Genomic DNA, 24,526 nt, shown 5'->3' with positions numbered 1-24,526 from the left:
ATGGCTTTCTTAACACTGATCTTCCATAGTTTTAGCTATATTTATTCCTGGCTATTGTATAGTTTTCTTTGTGAGTACTATTTCTATGTCATATTTTTCTAATTGGTTATTGCTGATATATAGAAATACTACTGGCTTTTAGATGTTGATTTTGAATCTCACTTTACCAGACTCCTTAATTCTAGTAATTTTTCAGTTTATTCTCTTGAATATGCAAAGTATAGGGTTAAAATATCTGCAAATACTGACAGTGTTCTCCACTTATTTCCAACACTTAGACCTATATTGCGTTGTTTTTCTAGATTGGCTAAGACCTCACACACAATGCTAGACAATAATGGTGAGACCCAACATCGTTGTTTTGTTTCTGATGTTTAGGAGACAGCAGACATCTGAAATCTTAAGCTCTATAATAAATAGGAAAAATAACAGGATGTCATTTATCACTTCAAAATCTTTTCTTACAATTATAAAATTGTCTGTGTTTTTGAAAGTTCTGTCTGTGGATTCACCTGTAAAAGTGTACTTGTGTTAGTATTTTCCAAGAGATCATAAAAATGTTAAATACCATGACTCTACCATCTTTCTACTTCAAAGGAATATTATGTGGGGCACCTGGGTGGCTCAGTCAGTTGAGTGTCCAACTCTTGATTTCAGCTTAGGTCATTATCTCACAGTTTGTGACACTGAGCTCCTTGTTGGGCTCTGTGCTGACAGCGTGGAGCCTGCTTGGGATTCTCTCTATCCTGCCTTGCCCTACCCCCATTCGCTCTCTTTCTCTTAAATAAACTTAAAAAAATTTTTTAAAAGGAATATTATGTAACTGAAGTTAAAGAGTAAGACACCAAATTTTTTTTTTTAATTTTTTTTTCAACGTTTATTTATTTTTGGGACAGAGAGAGACAGAGCATGAACGGGGGAGGGGCAGAGAGAGAGGGAGACACAGAATCGGAAACAGGCTCCAGGCTCCGAGCCATCAGCCCAGAGCCTGACGCGGGGCTCGAACTCACGGACCGCGAGATCGTGACCTGGCTGAAGTCGGACGCTTAACCGACTGCGCCACCCAGGCGCCCCAAGACACCAAATTTTGACAGTAAATTTAATATAAAACATTTTGTTTTATATGTATATTTGTATATATTTGTATACAATATATACAAATATATATATTTGTATATATTTGTATACAATATATACAAATATATATATTTGTACATATTTGTATATTTGTAAATACGTGTATTTATTTGCTTACAAATTCTCCTTGGTACATCAGGATATTACATTAACATTAAAGCATGTGCAGTGCTCTCCTCTAAGTGTGCTCTTTGATGTTTTAACAAAAGTGAGGTGGGGGGGAATGGGGTTGGAGAAAAAAATAAGTCTGTAATAAGAAAGAACATAATTCTTTTTCAGAATAAAAGGCAAACTTAAAATTGGTCCTACCATATAAAGCTGGAGGACAATTTTTCATTAGGTAGATCCTACCTCACTTACTGTGTTTTAAAGTATTTATTGCTCTCCATACTTTTCAGAAAGATATAATATATATAGGAAATGTATACCTAAAAAATTAATACAGCATTCTTTTTTTTTTTTAAAGGCAAAGCTGGTTTTTTTTTTAAGTTTTTTTTTTATGTTTATTTATTTTTGATAGAACATAAGGTGGGGGGGGCGCAGAGGAGAGAGAGAAGGAGACACAGAATCTGAAGCAGGCTCCAGGCTCTGAGCAGTCAGCACAGAGCCTGACACGGTGCTTGAACCCACAGACCATGAGATCATGACCTGAGCTGAAGTCGGTCGCCCAACTGATGAAGCCACCCAGGCGCCCCAATACAGCATTCTTGATGAAAATGTTAAGGATCAGGTGATCCTGCTCTTTCGTTTTATATTTCTACCACACAAGTGTTGGTATTGCTATTATTTTTGTATTGTTTTATTATTTTAACATTTATTAATATTTTCACTGACAAATATTTTCAGCAATAAAATTTTAGTGTACATTTTTAATTTTTTTAATTAGAAACTTAAGGATGAAAATGAAGAGTTTCACAGAAAAACAACTACCTTAGATTCAACAAATGTACTTCAAAGAAATAAAATTGAACATGAAATAAATTGACTTGGTTAAATTAATTACAACTGTTTTTTCTTTTCATTGGTTTCTTGTTTTGTGATAAGAAATTACTTAAAATATTGGCAATTATTCCACAGATAATGTGCATGTTTATTTACTGATATCTACTCATCTAGCTATAATTAAATTAAAAATTTTTGGTATATATTATGATATATTTCCCTAATTTAACGTTATTTTCACTATTGTTACCTTTTGGCTCTTACATATTAATCAACTGCATATAAATGGAAAAAAATATATTAATTTTTTTCAAATTACCTGGACCAGAAGTGTTATTGGGCCACTTTTATCCACTTCTAGTATTTCACCATTCTTTGTGCCAACTAAAATATGACCGTGTCCTAATGATATGGCACGTATAGATGGGTTATCTTCCAAGAGAAGACCTGAAATGTTAAGTGGAGATATTCTTCTAGGTATAAAGTCACTAGAATACAAGGATGTACATATTGCAGATGATGCTACTTTGACAATGAAAATCACGTTACAAGGTTGCCTTTTCCTGTATTTTAAGTATGCTAATAAATGCACTGCATTTTCCCATACCACTCAATTTACTAATCTCAAAAGTACTACCTAGGAGTGCAGGGGTGGCTCAGTCAGTTAAGCGTCTGACTTGATTTCTGCTCACCTCATGGTGTAGTAGTGGTTCATGGGATCGGCCCCCCACAGCGGCTTGGTGCTGAGGGGGTGGAGCCCGTTTGGGATTCTCTCTTGCCCTCTCTCTCTGCCCCTCCCTTGCTACCGCTCTCTCTCTCTCAAAATAAATAAGTAAAAAAGTACCACCTATATACAATTATTATCCCAGCTCTCCTACTACTATTCCAATAACCGTTTCCTCTTATATTTGCCCCTCCTCATTCACATCCTTACTTTCTTAGAGCACCTACAATATTCCAGTCAGTACTTTTAATTCAATTCAAGATTGATGCTTTTCTGTCTACTATGTCCTAGGAAGGCTTCAGAGATATATTTGTAAACATAACAGGGCCAGCTCCTGCCCTCACAGAGCATATAATGCGGAAAACAGGCCCTGTGTGAGGAACATAGTGAAACAGGAGCATAACATAAGGGAATTTTAGTTTTTTTGAGGGGATGGAAGGGAGATGGGAATGGAAGCAATCATCCTAGAAGAAATAATGTTTGAGATTTGAAAAATGAGTATATTGTCAGATAATTGGAAGTGGCAAGAGGGAAGAGAAGGGCAAATTCTAGGCAAAAGCTATAGCATATAGAAAGGCCTGGAGGTCACAGAGAATGTGGTGTAATGCCTTAATACACTGAGAGCAAGGGTAAAAGGAAGGGCCTGCAAGGATACACAGGCAAGGTCAACAAAACACGAACATGAAACAAAATGCCAAGCTTGAACACAAATTCCTGACTGATGGTAAATGTGATGCCCATGTGGGCAATTTTCTTTGAAAAATTAAAAATGATAAAATTATCACTAACAATCTTGCATTTGGCTAATACTTTACTATCTGTGTCACAGAAAATAGATTATGAAAGGACAGCAATGATTCTGGCACCCAGTTAAACAGCTTTTCCCATTGAATTCTGATGCCTATCTAGTAAAGATGGAAAAATATATTCCGTGTGCTCCACCTCAGTGGCCATGCATGTTAATGAGCAATTAACCTTTTACTGCTCAAATTAAATTAAATCTCAAATCACCTTTAGATCCTGGTGCCAAAGCGGCTCTTTTTATAGCATAGGTCTTGAGACATCTTTCAAAGGAGTCATCCCAAAGAGCTACTACCCCATCTTTTCCTCCAGTTACAAATCCCTTTGAAAGTAAAAGCTTCAAGTTAATAAAGATCTAAATATTGAAAAAAATAACTTTATGTTGCAAACCTCTAGAGGAAAGAACATTTACAGCTAAAAATTACAGCTTACAAATTAGCATAAGAATCTATTATGTTTTTTATACATCAACATGAAAACTACAAAAATATTTACAGTAACACTAAACATTCTACTTTTAGGACAGGACTTTAAGAGCAAGGTTTGTAATTTGGAACCATAAGGTAACTCTACCACTTTTAGCAAGATACATATATTCTCTTGGATGCTTCATAATCCCATCCTTCAAAAAGAGAGGATAAGAACAGTAGTTACCTCACAGGATATGGTGATAATAAAGCACTTAAGCCATTGTTGACACACAGGAAGAGATTAAGAAGTATTGAGTTAAAACTGTTTTTTTAATAGCAGACCTATTTCACTCTGTGTTCAGAAGTTTGAAAGAGGAATAAAAGAAGGTAGAAAGGCTCTAGTTTACAGAGCCTGGGTTACAGTTACTGGGTGGCTCAGCTCCGCAGAAAGGCAATACTCCTTTACTTGTGAAAATGCTCTACAATCCATGATCAAATTATGTTTAATGTAAAAATATCTTCAGGATACTTACTTTTTCCAATGCATGCATACTAAACACTGGCCCATCATGTGCTTTAACTGTTTTTACAAGAAAGACATCTCTCCAGATACACACGTCTCCTGTGGATGTTCCAGAAAAAGCCATCTCTTCAGTCCATCCATATACTGCACACATCATCGTGTCATTTTTCCCCAGTGTGCCCACGTAGCCTTTTCTTCCAATCAAGCCTCCCCCTGGTTCATAAAAAAATATCACAGAAGTACCACTTTTAAAATGTATAAAATGATAAAATTTCTTTCCTACTGTAAATGTTTAAATAGAGACTTAAAAAGAAAAATATAAGTCTCTCAATCAGCAACTTGCCTGGCTGAGACAGCCACACCCACAGCACCTTTTAGGCCATAGTTTTTTGGATAAAAACATATATGCTAAGTTGGCTTTAATCAGTCCTTAGCACTTTTGGTTGGTTTTCAAAATTTTTTATTATGACATATTTAAGAAAACAAGAGAGTACCAAAAAACCTCAATACAATGAATGTATGTATATCCCCTAACAACCTACATAAAATTGTAAAAACAAGGAAAACATGATGCCAATCCCATCTCCCTTTTTCACCCCTTACTATTGTGAAAGTGATGTTGACTATTCTCATGCATTCCTTTAAATTGAGTGGTTTGGGAAAATGCAGTACATTTATTAGCATACTTAAAATACAGGAAAAAGCAACCTTGTAATGTTTATTTTTACTACTTATTTGTAAATTCTTAGGCAATGTTAGATTATCCATGTTTTAAGATTTTCTATAATACCATCCTGTATGTACCGTGAACAACAGTGGTTTGTCCTGAACAACAGTGGTTTGACCTGCGTACAAGTCTATTTTTACACCATACTTTTCAATACAGTCCAATAAACGGATTTTCTCTTATGATTTTCTTTCTTTACAATGTTTATTAAAAAAATTTTTTTAATGTTTATTTATTTTTGAGAGAGAGACAGACAGACAGAACACGAGAGGGGGAGGGGCAGAGAGTGAGGGAGACACAGAATCCGAAACAGGCTCTAGGACCTGAGCTGTCAGCACAGAGCCCGACACGGGGCTCAAACTCACAAACCACAAGATCATGACCTGAGCCTAAGTTGGATGCTTTAACTGATTCAGTCACCCGGGCACCCCAAAACGTTTACTTTTGAGAGTGAGAGTGTATGTGCACACATGTGGGGTAGGGGCAGAGAGAGAAGGAGAGAGAATCCAAAGCAGGCTCAGCACAGAGCATGACATGGGGCTCGATGTCATGCACTGTGAGATCATGACCTGAGCCAAAATCAAGAGTCAGATACTTAACCAACTGAGCCACCCAGGGGCATGCGTTATGATTTTCTTAACATTTTCTTTGCTCCAATTCACTTTGTTGTAAAATTATACTACATAATATACTTTATAAAATATGTGTTAATTGATGGTTTATGTCACTGGGAAAGCTTTGGGTCAATAGTAGGCTATTAGAAGTATTTGGGGAGTCAAATATTATATGCAGGGTCAGCACCCTAACCTCCCATGCTATTCAAGGGTCAACTATATTCCTTTGCAACTTGCTTTTATCACCAACGATCTGTACTGGAGTTTTATATATGTTGATTTGTACATCTAGAAAATGCATTTTTGTAACCCTGTAAGCATTCCATTATATGAACATAACCGTCCATCCATTTTCCTATTAATGGGCACTTGAGTTGCTTCCAAGCCTTTACTATTGAAAACAACACTGCTTTAAATATTCTTTAAAGGCCTCTTCTATGCAAGTACAAGAGATTCTCTAGGAATGCCCAGGAATGACCACAGGGTATTCACAAAAGGGAAAGCATATAAATGAGAGGTATCATCTGTTGCCAAACTATTTTACAAAGTTGAGGCACTAATTTACACTCCCATTAATAGTGAAAGGAGTTCTTGTTGCTTCCCACCTTTCAGGAATATTTGGTATTGTTAGACTGGGGGATATGAAATACCAACTGAATTTTACTATGGTTTTAATGTGCATTCAAGGCACTGGGGTAAAGTTATGAACAAAAGAGACAACAAAACTCCCTGTTCTCATGGAGTTTCCTGGTGAGACAGTCAATAAATATAACAAATAAGCAAAATGTGCAGTATGTTAACAGATGATGATGGGTGCTATGTAGAAAATGTGAGCATAAACGGGAGATAGGAAATGGGAGAGGCCCGTTTTAAGTAGGGTGGTTAAGAAAGGCCTCACTGGGAAGGTAGAAGTTAAATGAAGGAGGTAGCAAGAGCAAGCCATGCAAGAAGAGGGTTTAAGGCAGAGGGATCACCAAGGGCCCAATGCAGGAATGTGACAAGAACCTTCAAGGAACAGCTATAGAGGTCAGTATGGTGTCGCAAAGAAAATAAGGGAGGAAGTAATGGGAGATGGGGTCATAGAGGTCAAAGACAGCATTACAGGCCATTGTAAGGATTTACATTTTACTCTACATGAGATGGGAAATGGTTAGTGGAATGAAATCTGGCATATCATGTATTAATAGGTTCATTCTGATTTCTGGGTTGAGAGTAAATCAGAGAACAGCAAGGAAGAAAGGAGTCAGAGGTCTATTTCAATCATCTGGGCAAATGATAAAGGTGGCATGGACCAGGGTGGTTGGATGGAAGATGATGAAAAGTGGTCATATTCCATATGGGGATGCCTGGGTGGCTCAGTCAGTTAAGTGTCCGACCTCGACTCAGGTCACAATCTCACGATTCAAGAGTTTGAGCCCCTCATCCGGCTCTGTGCTGACAGCTCGGATCCTGGAGCCTGGAGATTCTGTGTCTCCCTCTCTCTCTCTCTGCCCTTCCCCCTGGCCCATGCTCGGTCTCTCTCTCTCTCTCTCTCAAAAATAAATAAACATTAAAAACAATTTTTAGGGGCGCCTGGGTGGCGCAGTCGGTTGAGCATCCGACTTCAGCCAGGTCACGATCTCGCGGTCCGTGAGTTCGAGCCCCGCGTCGGGCTCTGGGCTGATGGCTCAGAGCCTGGAGCCTGTTTCCGGTTCTGTGTCTCCCTCTCTCTCTGCCCCTCCCCCATTCGTGCTCTGTCTCTCTCTGTCCCAAAAATAAATAAACGTTGAAAAAAAATTTTTTTTTAAAACAATTTTTAAAGATAATAAATAAAAAATAATTTTTTAAAAAGTGGGCATATTCCAAATGTATTCAGAAGACTGACTTTTCTTAACATGGCAGTCAGAGTTGTTAGGAACTTGTAAGAATAACTAAGTGGACTCATGAGGGGGAAAAATAGGTCAGAATTCCCTCAAGGGAAAGAAGAAGATAAATTGCAAAGTAAACATTTAAACAATGGTCTAAAGGTGTTAAAGTACATAGATAAGAAGAGAAATTGATTAGCAACTCAAGGGTCGAGTTGAAGGAAGGTTTTTGTTTGGTTTTATTTATTTAAGATAGAAAAATAACCCCACATTTGTATGCCGAAGAGAAAGAGTAAGAGGGAAAAGTGAGGATGCAGGAGAGAAAGGGAAGAAGGGCTGCAGTGATGTCCTTGAGTGGGCGAGAAGAGAAAGGATCTAGTATACAAGGGAAGGGACTGGCTTTCAGGAGAGCACAGACTGTCATCTGGAGCAGGAGAGGCAAACTACAGGCTGTGGGCGAAACCCTGTCACCACCTGTTTTTGTACAGAGCCCACTGGAACAGGTTAGCACTGGGAGCTACACAGGCCATGCTTATTTCCTTCTCTGCTCCCAGAAACTGTCTCCCCAACTTTTGGCTGCCAACTAGTAGTTTCTCAAGGTCTAAGCTTGTTACCATTGACAAGTTGAGGACTCTGCTAATGGCAACCGCTGAGCACGTAGCAGTGGAATTCCGTCTAGGAGCTGCCTCAACTCTGGCTAGCTCCTCAAGGTGAGAAGGTAGGGCTCTCCAGAAGGAGAACACACTAGGACTTATGTGTCACTGGGGAGGAGTAAGACTGACCATGGTTCCCCCAGCCCAAACTGCCAGGCCCTTTCACTACAGCAAGTTGATCTTGGAGAGAATCTCCCCAGTTAATGGCAACTGGGTATAAAACAGGGTAGCAGTTTTCACTCTTGTTCTGTTAAGTACTTATATAATATTCTTGATTTTGTCCCTTGGCCTAGAAAGTCTAAAATATTTGCTATTTCTCCATTTACAGAAATAGTCTGCCACTCCTGGTTTAGATAATAATCAACTGGGTTTTCTGACAGGCACAGCATAACATATTCCTATTGTACCAGGTCATCATTGCACTCAAAAAACTCTTGGTGGCTCCCTGCCCCTACCAACCATGAAACAGAGCTCAAATTCCTTCGAGGACAGATTAATAATTCATAAGTTGAAATTCTCAAAGCCTAGATCTGAGACAGGAGGTCAGAGCTCCCTTTTAGACTCAGGCCTACGCCACGACTACTTAATTTACATAAAGCTATGCATTTAGAGGATTAGCACTTACTCCAATGAATAAAGTGGTTACTTATTTCTCACTTGGCTAGTGAACTCCATGGATCAGAACCCCAAAAGTGAGGAAGGCTGGAAGGCACATCAAAGTTTTAACATTTACCCATATGGTTCAGTTTCAGGTCTACTATATGACTAATGAAACTTAAGGAAAAAGGTATTCAATTGTAAATCTCTTCATTCCAAAACTATTTACTTTAAGTCTCCTTTTTTTAATTTTTTTTTAATGTTTATTTATTTCTGAGACAGAGACAGAGCATGAGTGGGGAAGGGGCAAAGAAAGGGGGACACAGAATCTGAAGCAGGCTCCAGGCTCTGAGCTATCAGCACAGAGCCCGACGCAGGGCTCGAACTCACAGACTGCGAGATCATGACCTGAGCCGAAGCCGGATGCTCAACCGACTGAGCCACCCAGGCGCCCCTTTAAGTCTCTTATTTCAAAGAAATTTACAAAGGTTTTTGGTTTTTTCCAAGACAGAAATAATAAGTACTACTTGTTTGGTATTTGCAATTCCAAATAAATAAGATACTCTAAAATTTTGTTTAAATATATAGGAATGAAAATGTGAAAATACTTCTTTTTACTATGTAAACGTATATACACTATGATCTGATGAGTTTCTGATAAAGTAGAAAACCCAAGTCTGAAAACCAATTCACGTTCTATGTAGTTTACAATTTGAAAGTAACCTGAACTTGGGAAATGTCCTCACTAAGACTTTTTTTTTCTTAGATAGGTTTTATTTCTATTATTCATGTATTTTATCTGTAAGGTTTAAGTGGGCTGAGACTTAGATATCAAACTGGTGGAATTTATAAGTATGCTACTTATACTACTAGTTTATTTAGAAAGGAGACATTTTTTATTTTAAAATGCAAACTTATTTCACAGCTGCTAATCTACAGTTACAAATGACTCAAGCAATACGATTTTCCGCTTCTGTATCATTTTATAGCATATAAAGAATTTTTACAAAATTTTTCATTTTCAGTTTATACTAAAAAAAAAGGGTTTAGCAGAAGAAAGGAGTTTGGACATCACTTGATTCATCTCATAAGTTAAACCCTTTTGAAAATATGAATACTACATCAATGTAGTCAATAAATACAATAAAAACAATCTTCTATTTGTTTATAATATATCAAGACAATTGTGAATCACTTAAAAAAACATTTTGGATAATTTTAGATTTTCATAAAAGATTCAAGGGTAACAGAATTCTTGAGTTTCACATCTTACATACTATAGACTATTTGTCAAAACTAAGAAACCAACATGTTTAATGCATTTCTATTAACTGAACTCCAGACCTCATTCAGATTTCACCTGTTTATCCACTAATATCTCCTTTCTGTTCCAGGGTCCAATCTCAGATACTGCATTGTACTTAGCTAAATCACTTTTAAAAGTAATAATTTATTGGGGCGCCTGGGTGGCGCAGTCGGTTAAGCGTCCGACTTCAGCCAGGTCATGATCTCGCGGTCCATGAGTTCGAGCCCCGCGTCGGGCTCTGGGCTGATGGCTCAGAGCCTGGAGCCTGTTTCCGATTCTGTGTCTCCCTCTCTCTCTGCCCCTCCCCCGTTCATGCTCTGTCTCCCTCTGTCCCCCCCCCCAAAAAAAAAAAAAAAGTTGGAAAAAAAAAGTAATAATTTCTTGCTTCAAAGGAGTAAAAAGAAGAACTTCCTTACCTGCTCTACGCCAAAACTTCACGTGTTTAATTCCAGCTGTAATTAACTTATCAGGCACGTAGGGGTTCATCTTTACAACAAAAATCTTATCTTTACTTCCTCTGAAAAAAAACAACAACAACGTTTTAACTCTGAAGATAAATCTTTCCTATAATAATCTTTTGCCTAATCCATACCCTACCTTGATTACTCCATTACTGAACCTTTGACCCACTTATCTCTCAGGTTTGGGCTATATAATCATGAATTTGCACATTTGCTGTTCTGTCATAATTTTAATTTCTTAACTCTTTTCAATGGAATTTTAAGAGATAGGAACAGTGTGAAGAGAACTTTTGAATAGCACTTACTATAGTACTGTGCATAGGGAACTGTGGCATGAATCAGTTAAAGAAAAAACTTTTATAATACTTTGTTATAGTTTAACATAGCCATTCCAAACACAAAGTTCCTCTTAAACTATTTTTTATTTGGCCATTATCTATGTGCTGAAAGAAGCATTTAACTGTATTTTTAAAGTGCTTTAATGTCTCATTTTAAGGAGTAAGACATTAAAAAAATAATCTCTGACACTGTTGACTATTTCCTCCTTTAAAGCAATTGTTAATAGTTTTTATTATAAAATACACACTCATAGTAGAAAATTTAGAAAATGGAAAATGTAACAGAAAATAAAAATAATCTCTAGCTTCTTTATGATATAGATGTGTATGTTTCATCCTTCAAATATATGCTATGAGCATTTCCAATGGCTATATAATAGTTTATCATACAACAGAATTCACTCTACCTATAAATGCAGAGTTTTAGATAATAGCTACTTCCAATGTCTTACTACAGTTACAGTAAAAGTAGGTACACAAGGGATAAACCTACAAATGAATCCTTAATTTGTCTTTTTACCATGATTATACTATTTATTCAGTGGTAAGAAAGATGGTAGCAATTAAAAAAAGGTTACATGTTTGATTTCAAAACTGTTTTAATTAAAAAAAAATTTTAAGTGATTTCAGTACTTTGCCAATGTGATATCAAGTTTTTCCCCCACCTTGCTACTGAAAGTTTCTCTCCTTTCTTCCAGTCCCACAGCACAATAGTGTGGCTATCATCTATTCCAACTGAAGCCAAACGTTTCCCATCCGCTATAAAAATGAATCAGAGAGACACTGGCCATTAACATTCAGAAGATAAATAACATTCAGTACATGTTCTGAAACCACAGTACTATATTTAAAATTTTATAAAATGATGTTAAATGTTAGGCATGCATATATATAGCTATAAAATAACCAGAATTTGTAAGCAAGGAAAGAGTAATTTCTCAATGCATCTAAACATTGTTATTTTTCTCTGGCCTCATTTCCAGGTTAGGATGGGGAGGAGGTAGATAAGTGGAAAAAAGAGATTTTAAATGAAAAGAAAAAATTAAGAAAGAAGGAAAGATTTACTTCAATTAAATTTACTGTAAGAACTCTATTGTGATATAACAACTCCTAGGGATTATGAAAATTAACTGAATGAAAAAGATGTAGGTTACAACCTCGTACTGTCATTAATATGACCATTTGTAGTGAAGGTCAATTATATTAGTTGTTACTATTATCAAACAAGTAATGAATGTATTACACAAATGACTGAACTAAGTCAGTCATGCTGACAGGTGTGCACATGTTTATAGGCTGCAAAGGCCCAAACTACAATTAAACATTTACCACCCTGCCACTTTTTGCAAACCTCAATTAGTTCGTTATCACTACCTGTGAAATTTCTCTTGCTGACTCCCTTGTTTGCCATTAATCTTCTTGTTTCTTGACATTCAGCATGTCCCTAAAGGCATATTTACACTTCCCCCCAATAATTCACTCTCATTTCAGTTGGAGCAGCAGAAGGCACAAATTTGCCGTTTCTTGAAATAAAATCCTCTATTAATGGCATTTCTCCCCTCTCCCCAATCCACATCCTAGCTTTCATTATAGATCTACATGCAGTTGTTAAAGTGTAAAATATAAAGCAAAGAGCTAAAATGGTCTCAAATTATTCTTATAAGATAGCCTGGAGGGGCGCCTGGGTGGCGCAGTCGGTTAAGCGTCCGACTTCAGCCAGGTCACGATCTCGCGGTCCGTGAGTTCGAGCCCCGCGTCAGGCTCTGGGCTGATGGCTCGGAGCCTGGAGCCTGTTTCCGATTCTGTGTCTCCCTCTCTCTCTGCCCCTCCCCCGTTCATGCTCTCTCTCTGTCCCAAAAATAAATAAATGTTGAAAAAAAAAATTAAAAAAAAAAAAAAAAGATAGCCTGGAATTATCACTTTGTAGAAATGCTAGAAAACAAGTATCTCAGTATTCACCTCTTTCTTTCTTAGCTTTCACCGTAAACATTTTCAATTTACTCTGTGGCTAAAAAATATTAAGTGAGACTGGGGTTTTCCCAAAGCAAGAGGTACATAGAGTGAGCAATAATTCAGATGGTTTTAGATGTTATACAAACATTTTCTGTTTTAACAGAAACATATTTATATTAATGGGTATTAAAAATAACACTCGTTAAATTATAAGCTAGCCCGCAAACCCACACTCTCTGCCCTGACTGGTTAGGACAATAGTATGTACATTTGAAAACAACTGTGTAGGGGCGCCTGGGTGGCTCAGTCGGTTAAGCGTCCGACTTTGGCTCAGGTCATGATCTCGCGGTTCATGGGTTCGAGCCCTGCTGACAGCTCGGATCCTGGAGCCTGCTTCAGATTCTGTCTCTCCCTCTCTCTCTCTGCCCATCCCTGCTTGTGCTGTCTCTCAAAAATAAATAAATGTTAAAACAACTGTGTAGGTCATAGCTACATGACAAGTTTAAGCAACACTGATTTCAACTATAATGCTATATATCACCTCTGCATTTTAACCATTCTTATTGAGACAGAAAACAGCCTTACCTGAGAAATCAACAGCACAGACACCATATTGGTGGCAGCCCTTTAATACTGACAATGGTTTAATGGTCTCTGTATCCCATATGTGAATTGAGGGATCCCTACCTACCTACAATAGAAAGAATTATAAAAGTCATACAGTTAAATTTTTTATTTTCATATGTATTAAAAGGAAATAAAATGGGATTTTACAGTCTTATTTGTTATGGGCATTTATCAAATAAATATAAAGCAGATTGTATATGTGACTGACATTTCTTTCTTACATTTGGTAAAATGCTAATGAGGCTAAGCTCAGTGTTTCTAGGACTGTTCTGTGTGACTCACAAATCTTATCCTATACTTCATCAATAAAGATAATTCTCACTGAGCACCTATAGTTAGCTGTATTGCCATGCTAGAACAACGAGCACTAAGACATTCAGGTAAATTTTGCAGACTCAATAGGAAAACAAGACATTTTCAGTTAAATCAGAATATCTGGTAACAGATGCTTAATGAAGAGGAAAGGCTGTAAAGAAATGGAAGAGAGGATACGTGACCTGGCCTTCAGAAAGTGCACTCTCAGATAAAAAGAGAAGAAAGCAAGTACATTCTAGGCTAGGATAATGCTATAAACAAAGATACAGAGATACTTAAACAAGTACTTAAAACAAAGTACTTAAACAAAGTACTAAGCAGTTAAGACTCTGAATAGATGCTATCACTTAGGTTTTTACTTGGTTTAGACGTTCACTGATGCACAGGTAAACTATCAATTTGTAATTATTCTCTTAGACTCCAGTGATCACTTTTAACTACAAGGATAAAGAGCTAGAATAGCTTTGCCTGTAAAGGCAACTCCTGAAATAAAGGATATAGCTGCCAGTTATTATTAATTTTGAGACTGATTTTATATAAAGACATAACAAATAACAAGACTGCCATCAGCCAATATTTCACTGAAGTTTTTCAGCCAAACGTTCCCACGGACCATTAAGTCTTCTGTTTAACTTCCGTAGAGTTTGACACTTTTGATAATTTCACAGTAGCACTGTCTCCTAGTTGTTTGATCTCCTGGACTCTTACTAATGAGTTTCCTTCACAATTTCATTACCTGTCCCCTAAATATAAACTCCCCCCAAATTCTGTCTTTAATATTCCGGTCTTTTCATTCTACATTTTTGCCTTGGGGTATCTCACTTTCAGTTTCAATGGTTAAATCAACAAATGACTCCCAAATTCTACTTTCTAATATTAAACTCTTCTTCTGAATTTAAGACTTATATTTCCAATTGCCTATTGGACATCTCACATGGAAATGATGATGATGGCAAAGGTTAACTAACATTTACTGAGAACTGACTTATGTCCTAGAAACTGTTCTAAACGCTTTACAAGGATGGACTCATGTAACAATCAGCAATTCTAAGAGATAGGCAATGACAATATCCTTATTTTAAAACATATAGAGACTAAGGCATAGAGAGGCTAGGTTATTTTCCCACAGCTAATAGGTGGAGAAGCTTGAATAACACCATGTTCAGTGCTGGTGAAGATAAAAGAGTGAGTACTATTAGGGCACATGTGGGGCATGGCAGTCAGGGATGAGGGGAGAGGTTAGGCAAGTTTTCAGATGTTACCTAAGTTTTAAAAGGAATAGGAATTAGATGAAGTTGGAGGAGTGAACAGAAATGGAGGGTAAGAATTTTCCAGAGGAGGCAACTAAGTAAAAGATGTGAAGCAGTATTATACATAGACAAATTCTAAATAGCTCAAAAGACAAGAGCATAGTTTACCAGGAAATAATTGGTAAGAGATAAAAAGAGGAGTCTGGGGGGCACCTGGGTGGCTCAGTTGGTTAAGCATCTGACTTCAGCTCAGGTCATGATTTCATGGTTCATGAGTTTGAGCCCTACATCTGGCTCTGTACTGACAGCTCAGAGCCTGGATCCTGCTTCGGATTCTGTGACTCCCCCTCTGTCTGCACCGCCTCCCCCTGCCTCTCTCTCATTCTCTCTCTCTCTCTCAAAAGTAAACATTAAAGAAAATAAATTTAAAAAAAAAGAGGAGTCTGGAGTTGGCCTAGGTTAAATATCATGAGCTACATGCTAATAAACTTACACATTAGCTTAAAAGCTACTGATAAACAAAGAAAGATTATTAGTGGATTGAGAAAATGGTTAGGGGGAAAAATCTGAAGATGTAAAACTAGTTGGTTGGTTATAACAACAGATTAGAAATTATGAAGCAAAGAACGGCCAGCAGAGATAAGGTAAAATACAAAAACAAAACAACAAGGCACAGATGTAGTCATGGTAGAGAACTAAGCTATATTCAGGGCAAATCTTGGATGCAGCTCTGGGACTGACTGGCTCTATTGGGTGAAGAGAACAAGTCAGATTCTCGGGCTTAGGCAACCAGGCTAATTTAACGTCATGTTCTAAGTAGGAAATACCAGGATAAGCAGGTTTGAAAGGAAAGCTGAATCTCATTTATCTCCATTTTGGACACGCTGAATCTGAGCTACCCACAAGATATCTAAGTGAGTGTGTTTTAGGTAAATTTTTAGTGAATTGTATATTCCTCCAACTCATATTAGATTGTGAGCTCTTGACAGTGGCAGCCGCTGAATTATCTTCGTGTTTCCCCAAGACATTTAATGCTTTCAAATAAGAAGCACTCAACAGATTTGAATTAAAATTTTAAAATTAGGGTATAGTCAACATATTCAAGTTGTCAGGTAATATTCTTTCAGTTTCTTTCACCTCCAATTACAATCACAGTTCATGACAAAGGAGCATTATTTGTACTCTACTCCAACAAAACACCATTTAGATTTGTCATCTAAATTTCAAAGCCCTCAGATAAAACACTTCAGAAATACTTTTACTTTTGATATATTTTTTTCATTTTTAACAGTTTTAAGAAACATTTATTTTAAAAGTCTGTAATTATAGAAATGAGACTGGCTGGTTGAAATGTAATACAGGAAAGAAGCGGAAAGCACTGGGAGAAATAGGGAAGGCAGTGTAAGCCTGTGCCTTGGGAGAAAGGGTTGGACTCTGCAATGCCTAAAGCAGAGTACTGTTGTTCAAGTGAAGCCAGAAGCAAAAGACCTATGGCTTGATGGTGAAGGAAACCAGAATATATCACCCCAAAATATGCCTCTTTGACACAGAAATTATTTTCAGCTGAGGGCAATAAAGAAACAGCCCCCCCCCCAAACTCCACCTCCTTTTCTGCATAAATGCAATATATAGATATACACATATTTGTATACATATGATAATTATACATATATGTGTGTATATATATGTGTGTGTGTGTATATATATATATATGTATATATACACAATTTTTTCAACTATATTGAGATACATTTGACATTATACAACCGGTTGATTATGTAAGTTCTCCCTTTACTGGAGACAGACTCAGCCCAGAGACAGCACAAGAGGAATCCAAAGAAACCTTACTCCAGGAGTTTCATCCTATATATACCTTCCCACAGCCTGTGGCCCTTAGAAGCCTAAAACTGCTTTCCTTTGTCCTGTCATTTCTTTAAGAATCTGCTGTTTTCTATACAAGGTGGAAATATAAGCCATCATTCTGAGTTACTTTGGTTTAGATTTCTCCAACGTGATATGCACTACACCTGTTAATAAACTTTTTGTTCTTCTTTTTTACATTGATTTTTTTGTTAAAGAGCCCCAGCTGAAAATCTAGGACGTCTAGACTTAAAATTGTGCCTCCCCTACAGTAGGTATCCAGGGATGTCCTGTGGGCATAATGACTTTTAATTTAATCTAACTTGAATTCTCTCCAATCCCAGAATCATGGTAGCAAATGACCAGTTTTTATACAGCTTTCATTAGAGTACTGCCAGAACAACTTAACACTGAAACTCCTTGCCAAATGCAATGGGTAAATAATTGTGCTTTAAGAGGAATCTTTTACATAAACTAAAGGTAAAGATAAACAGTGCCCCTGAGGACCTCACCAATCCTTTTAATTAGTTCTTCATCATGCCCCTAAGATTTGAATACTTCAGGCTACTCACAGTTTTTTAAATAAGCTGTGTTTTGTGGGATTTTTGCCCCACTTTTCCAAATAACATACTTGGAATACTTTCTCCAACCTCCCCTGTCAGGTAAACTGCTCAGTGCAAATGTCATCATCTCCATGAAGGTTTCCCTGATTCTATTAGGCACAATTAATCAGTCCTTTGTTACACTGCAAAAGGAATTTATGCATATCTCCTCATTCGTGGTTCTCAGCAGGGGTCCATCTTTGCCTCCCAGGAAACATCTGACATTGTGGAGACATTTTTGGTTACCACAATTGGGTGGGTGGTGTTAATAGACATCTAGTGAGTAGAGGCCAGGGATGCTGCTAAACATCCTGCAATACATAGGATTACACTGTACGCGACAATGCAACTATTCTCACAACAAAGAATTAGCTGGCCCAAAATGTCAATAGTGTCAAGGTTAAGAAACCCTGCTTTATTTACACTTATAACCTTGTATCACGACTTTTCTTGCATGTATGCCTTCCCCCTCAGAATATGTATGTTTACCATGGCAAGACCATGCCTTATTTATCCTTATATTCCCAGCACAGCACATTTCCTGGTACACAGCATGTGCTCTATGAATGTTTTTGAAGAAATGGAAGAAAGGAGGGAGGAAAAAGGAAGGAAAGACTGAGCAAGAGGGAGGCACAAACGAAGGGAAGGAAGACGGGGGAAAGAAGAAAGAAAGAGTGTTTTCTGCTTTCAGGAAAGCTCTACAGAGTGATGCAAGTTGCTGACCTCCACACCTCAATGTATCCTAGAAGGTAGATTTACACACAGTTTAAAAAGCCAGACAGACTAAGGGAGCTTTAAGCTTTACCATTTATTAGCTCTAAGATCTTTCAGAAAATTATTTAATTTCTTCAAACCTAAACTTCCTCATTTGTAAATGGAAATGGTTTCCCTGTAAAAGAGGTGACAAGAGTGAAATAGGGTTGATCTCTGAACAACGTGGGGGTTCAGGTGTCAATCCCTGCACAGTCCAAAATCCACGTATAACTTTTGACTCTCAAAAAACTTAACTGTTGACCAGAAAGAAGCCTTATTGACAACATAGTCAAAGGAAAACACATTTACAGTACTGTGAAAAATCTACACGTAAGTGGAGCCATGCAGTTCAAACTTGTGTTGTTCAAGGGTCAACCATATATACTAAGAAACTAGTAAGGTGCTTACATATAGAAAGAATGTATAAACATCACCCTTTTCCTCCTTCTCTAAGAATACCCACATAGAGAAGTATCAGTCAAAACTTTTCTCAGTCTTCTATTTCAACATTTCTGCTTTGTACTTTGGTAAACCTGAATGGTTACCATCATGGTTGTAAAACAAAAATGTAGTCATCCTGTTTGTCACAGAACATTTGTTAATTTCATTATTTTAGCTAACTCAACTTAAAGAAGATTTCTAGTCTTTATGTTGCTTTGTTTACTCTACTAATTAAAAAATATATATCCGGACAGGAGGATGACAAGCCAAAACTTTTAGTTCCAAATAAAAAAAGAAAAAATCAAAACAATAAAACTCTAAGGAAAACAGTAGGAAAAAATTGGGGGTAAATTTTATTTGTAAAGAATTCTTTATTCTTCATTTCCTAGAATACAAGAGAGATTTTTTTTAAAAAGTGGACTAACCTAACTGTAAACCCAAACAAAGGTCTAACATATCTGTCCTATTGCCATATAGTCTTTCAAAGGCCTTACCTGGCCTGTTGCCACATAGTCTTTCAAAGGATGAAGAGCCAGGCAAAGAATATCATCATCATGACCCAGGTAAAAGCGCTGTGTGTTCTGTTGCCGATTATAAATGACACCCACTGCTGCGACATGGTACACAATCTCACCAATTTGAGTATAAAAAAGGTTACTTCGACAGTCATAACCTCTGTAACTGAATATAGAAAACATATCATATAAAATTAACATTAGACTTATATCTGGTCAATATGGACTATACAGAGAAGAAATAGGTACCTTTTAGGTCAATTTCCAGTTTTACAAGATACTACACAACTAAAACAAAATACAAGCATCTCAAATTCCATAAACGTTTATGAACTGTTCTGATTACAAAAAGCTAAATCCAAGATATAATACTGAATGAAAAAGAAAGGTGCAGAAAAGTATATATAGTATACTACTATTTGCATGATACTAAATTTGTGTACCATTAAACAAAAGTTGTTACTTTTTTACGAGTGAAAGGGAAGAAAATGCCCTTGGAAGGTGAAAAATGATGGCTGGAAGGGCAGAGCTGGGAAGATTTTCTTTCTTGTTTTTGTTTTTTTGAATATCTAATTGGTTTTATTAAAAGATTCATGACTCAGTATCCCACCTAGCAAGTAGAGGGGAGCTCCCTGGGAAAGGATTTTCAAAATGTACCCTTCTGTACACATTGTTGAATCATGAGTATACCCCAAAAATGTTCAAACAATTCTAAAATATTATACACATCCAGAAAAAATAGCTGAATATTTTTTAAATAGTCAATATAATTCCATTTATAGCAACCCTTCTTTTGTGCTTCAAAGAAACTCAATATATAATATATAACTACAAAGAAATACTTCCTATTTTAACACCAGAGATACAATATTCTTACTAAATGAATCCTTTTTCAAATTCCTGACAGCATTATCAGTCAGGTAAGAAAATGATTACTGGGTAGCAGAGAAGGGAAGGACTGAATGGAGAGTCTGTTGTTTCAGGATGAAATATGACACTTGTATTGCCAGATGTTCTAAGAAAATTCAGAAACTGTATCTTATTGAAATTAAAATACAAGGGCCAAATGCAGGCCAAAAAAAAAGGGGGCACAATATAATTCCAAATCAGAAATATTTAGGGGAAATGATAATCTCTTACATTTTACTTATTTTCATTTGTTTAAAGAACTCCATTTCTATAAATGTAATACTAAACTTTAATAAGACAAATTTATTTTCAACACTTAAGCACTTATATAGTGCTCATCATGCACCAGACAATATTCTAAGTCACCAAAGTGTGCTCAAAGTCACAAAGCTACTAAATGTGAACCAATATGTAAACACACAAATGAATAATAGTTGTTTCATACCCATGAACAAAGTGCAGTCGGAGGCTATTTCCTGGAGCCCGCTCTCTTCTTTTAGAAGTACCGCCTTTTTGTCTCTCCTTGTACTGTTCTTTAAGCTGAGGTAGATCTTCTTTGTAAACCTTTAAATAATGTACAGAAGTAAAAATAATCTTAGAATACAAATTAATAAAGGTGTTCACAGGTTCCTAATGTAACTTTCAGACATTGTTGTTACTAACGCTTAGTAAAGTTTTAACACTTAAATAAGAAGGCATTTTATGAAATTTTCTTCCTTGGAAACAACAAATTTACATTTTCTGTGTATCGCACTGACAAATACATATTTAGTGTTCCATGAAATTATTATTATTATTTTTATCCTCAAGTTAGTTAACATACAGTGTAGTCTTGGCTTCAGGAACAGAACTCATTGTTTCATCTCTTACATATGACACCCAGTGCTCATCCTGAAAAGTCCCCTCCTTAATGCCCGTCACTCATTTAACCCAACCCCTCACTAACCCCCCTATCAATCCTCAGTTTGTTCTCTGTATTTAAGAGTCTCTTATGGTTTGTCTCCCTGTTTTTATCTTATTTTTCCTTCCCTTCCCCAACGTGCATCTGTTAATTTTCTCAAATTCCACATGAGTGAAATCATGTATCTTTCTCTGACTTATTTCGCTTAGCATAATATCCTCCAGTTCCATCCACGTTGTTGCAAATGGCAAGATTTCCTCCTTTTTCTTTGCTGAGTAATATTCCATTACATGTATGTATGTATGTGTGTGTGTGTATGTATATGTGTGTGTATATATATATATATATATATATATATGCATATAATTCTTGAATTCTTAATTCATTCATTAGTTGATGGACATTTGGACTCTTTCCACAATTTGGCTATTGTTGATAGTGCTGCTATAAACATTGGAGTGCACATGCTCCTTTGAATCAGCATTTTTGTATCCTTTAGATAAATTCCTAGTAGTGCAATTGCTGGGTCGTAGGGTAGTTCTATTTTTAATTATTTGAGGAACCTCCCACTGTTTTCCAGAGTGGCTGCACCAGTTTACATTCCCGCCAACAGTGCAATAGGGTTCCCCTTCCTCGCCAACATCTGTTTCCTGAGTTGTTAATTTTAGCTATTCTGACTGGTGTGAGGTGGTATCTCCTTGCGGTTTTGATTTGTATTTCAACATGATGAGCAATGTTGAGCATCTTTTCATGTGTCTGTTTGCCATCTGGATGTCTTCTTTGGAAAAGTGTCTGTTCATGTCTTTTGCCTGTTTCTTCACTGGATTATTTGGGTTTTTTGGGTGTTGAGTTTGATAAGTATTTGGATACTAACCCTTTTTCCAACATGTCATTTACAAATATCTTCTCCCATTCCACTCGTTGCCTTTCAGCTTTTTTTTTTTTTTAATGTTTGTTTATTTTTTGAGAGAGTGAGAGCATGAGCCAAGGAGGGGCAGAAAGAGAGGGAGACACAGAATCTGAAGCAGGCTCAGGCTCCAAGCTGTCAGTACAGAGCCTGACATGGGGCTCAAACCCACGAATCATCATGAGATGATGACCTGAGCCAAAGTCAGATGCTTACCTGACTGAGCCATCCAGGTGCCCCTGCCTTTCAGCTTTGTTGACTGTTTCCTTCACTGTGTAGAAGCTTTCTTATCTTGATGAGGTCCCAAAAGTTCATTTTTGCTTTCATTTCCCTTACCTCCAGAGACATGTCAAGTAAGAAGTTGCTGTGGCTGAGGTCAAAGAGGTTGCTGCCTTTTTTCTCCTCTAGGATTTTGATGTCTTTCCTGTCTTACATTTAGGTCTTTCAACCATTTTCAATTTATTTTTATGTATGATGCAAGAAAGAGGTCCAGGTTCATTCTTCTGCATGTTGCTGTCCAGTTCTCCCAGCACCATTTGTTAAAGAGATTATCTTTTTTCCACTGGATATTCTTTCCCGCTTTGTCAAAGATTATTTGGCCATATATTTGTGGGTCCATTTCTGGGTTCTCTACTCTATTCCATTTATCTATTTGTCTCTTTTTGTGATAATACCATACTGTCTTGATGATTACAGCTTTGAAATATAGGTTAAAGTCCAGGATTGTGATAGCTCCAGCTTTGGTTTTCTTTTTCAAGATTGCTTTGGCTATTCGGGGTTTTCTGTGGTTCCATACAAATTTTAGGATTGTTTGTTCTAGCTCTGTAAAGAATGCTGGTGCTATTTTGATAGGGACTGCATTGAATATGTAGATTGGTTTAGGTAGTATTGACATTTTAACAACATTTGTTCTTCCAATCCATAAGCATGGAATGTTTTCCATTTCTTTGTGTCCTCTTCAATTTCCGTCATAAGCTTTCTATAGATTTCAGTGTGTACAGATTTTTTACCTCTTTGGTTATGTTTATTCCTAGGTATTTTATGGGTTTTGGTGCAATTGTAAATGGTATCTTTTCCTTGATATCTCTATTGCCTCATTATTGGTATATAGAAATGCAACCAACTTCTATACACTATTTCTTGGTGGAGTCTTTTGGGCTTTCTATGTAGTATATATTGTCAGCTGCAAAAAGTGAAACTTGGACTTCTTTGCCAATTTGGATGCCTTTTATTTCATTTTGTCGTCTGATTGCTGAGGCTACGACTTCCAGTACTATACTGAACAAGAGTGGTGAGAGTGAACATCTCTGTCATGTTCCTGATCTCAGGGGGAAAGTTCTCAGTTCTTCCCCAGTGAGGATGATACTAGCTGGGATGAAATTATTTTTTTAACAATGTCTTATTTTTCTTAATGTTTACTTATTTTGAGAGAATGTGTGTGCACACATGTGCATGAGCACACAGGTCGGGGAGGAGCAGAAAGAGAGGGAGATAGAGAATCCGAAGCAGGCTCTGTGCTGCCAGCACAGAGTCCAATGAGGAGCTCGATCCCACAAACAGTGAGATCATGAACTGAGCCGAAATCAAGAGTTGGACATTTAACAGACTGAGCCACCCAGGCACCCCAAAACTCTAATGCTTCATAAGAAAATATTTTAAAGAAGATAAATGCAACTTTACTGCGACAAAAAGCTATAGGCAAACAGAATTACAGGCATACTTAATATATCAAGCACTCATTATAAAGGAACATTTTACACAAGTGTACTTTAACTCTTAAAGGAGAAAAACTGCAATAGAAAAACATTCCTTGGAAAATTAAAAACCACAAAAGATAACAATAAATCAATAAACAACAGGGAGCAAGATAAAAAAGAAACTAGAGTTTTTCAGAAAAAAATCACATGATAATAAAAATTACCTGCCGACGGTAGGTAAGCTGTGTCTCTTGTTCAATTTCAGAATCCAGTTCTGGAACATCAGACAGATCTGAATCTGATTCATCACTATTAGAGTCAGCCAGACTTTCTGTAATTTTTAAAAATGAAACACTACTTGTTTAAAGAATATTCATTTTCAAAACAGCACTGTAAAATTAATGATTAGAGCTGCCTGTGCCAACTGACATGGTGACAAGCCATAAAACAATCACATGACATGATCTATTCAAGAAACACAGATGTCAGTAAATGGTATCACAGATCACCTTCCCCTCCACCTCACCATAAACTCAACAGCTACTTTAAATGCCTTTACTGGGGCGCCTGGGTGGCGCAGTCGGTTAAGCATCCGACTTCAGCCAGGTCACGATCTCGCGGTCCGGGAGTTCGAGCCCTGCGTCAGGCTCTGGGCTGATGGCTCAGAGCCTGGAGCCTGTTTCCGATTCTGTGTCTCCCTCTCTCTCTGCCCCTCCCCC

General features: G+C 37.0%; 1 protein-coding gene across 4 annotated transcripts in view; it reads right to left on the bottom strand.

Moving 5' to 3' along the window:
• The window catches only part of EML5 (EMAP like 5), a 180,163-nt gene that overhangs the window by 78,483 nt on the left and 77,154 nt on the right, over positions 1-24,526 (bottom strand). For all 4 annotated transcript variants that reach the window (XM_047080248.1, XM_047080247.1, XM_047080249.1 and 1 more), the window contains exons 12-20: positions 24,032-24,138; positions 20,748-20,866; positions 19,373-19,559; positions 13,616-13,721; positions 11,743-11,836; positions 10,695-10,795; positions 4,548-4,750; positions 3,815-3,926; positions 2,399-2,526 (exon numbers count right to left, since the gene is read on the bottom strand). In XM_047080248.1, coding sequence (XP_046936204.1) covers positions 2,399-2,526; positions 3,815-3,926; positions 4,548-4,750; positions 10,695-10,795; positions 11,743-11,836; positions 13,616-13,721; positions 19,373-19,559; positions 20,748-20,866; positions 24,032-24,138 — 1,157 coding nt within the window. The remainder of the gene's footprint in view (positions 1-2,398; positions 2,527-3,814; positions 3,927-4,547; positions 4,751-10,694; positions 10,796-11,742; positions 11,837-13,615; positions 13,722-19,372; positions 19,560-20,747; positions 20,867-24,031; positions 24,139-24,526) is intronic.

This window comes from Lynx rufus, unplaced genomic scaffold, assembly GCF_022079265.1.
Source record: "Lynx rufus isolate CCGP_SWC_20201006 ecotype Redwood Valley unplaced genomic scaffold, mLynRuf1.p SCAF_17, whole genome shotgun sequence".
In the NCBI taxonomy this organism is placed as follows: Eukaryota; Metazoa; Chordata; class Mammalia; order Carnivora; family Felidae; genus Lynx; species Lynx rufus.
The sequence above is the reverse complement of the archived record's forward strand: the minus strand, read 5'-3'. Positions and strand labels throughout refer to the sequence as shown.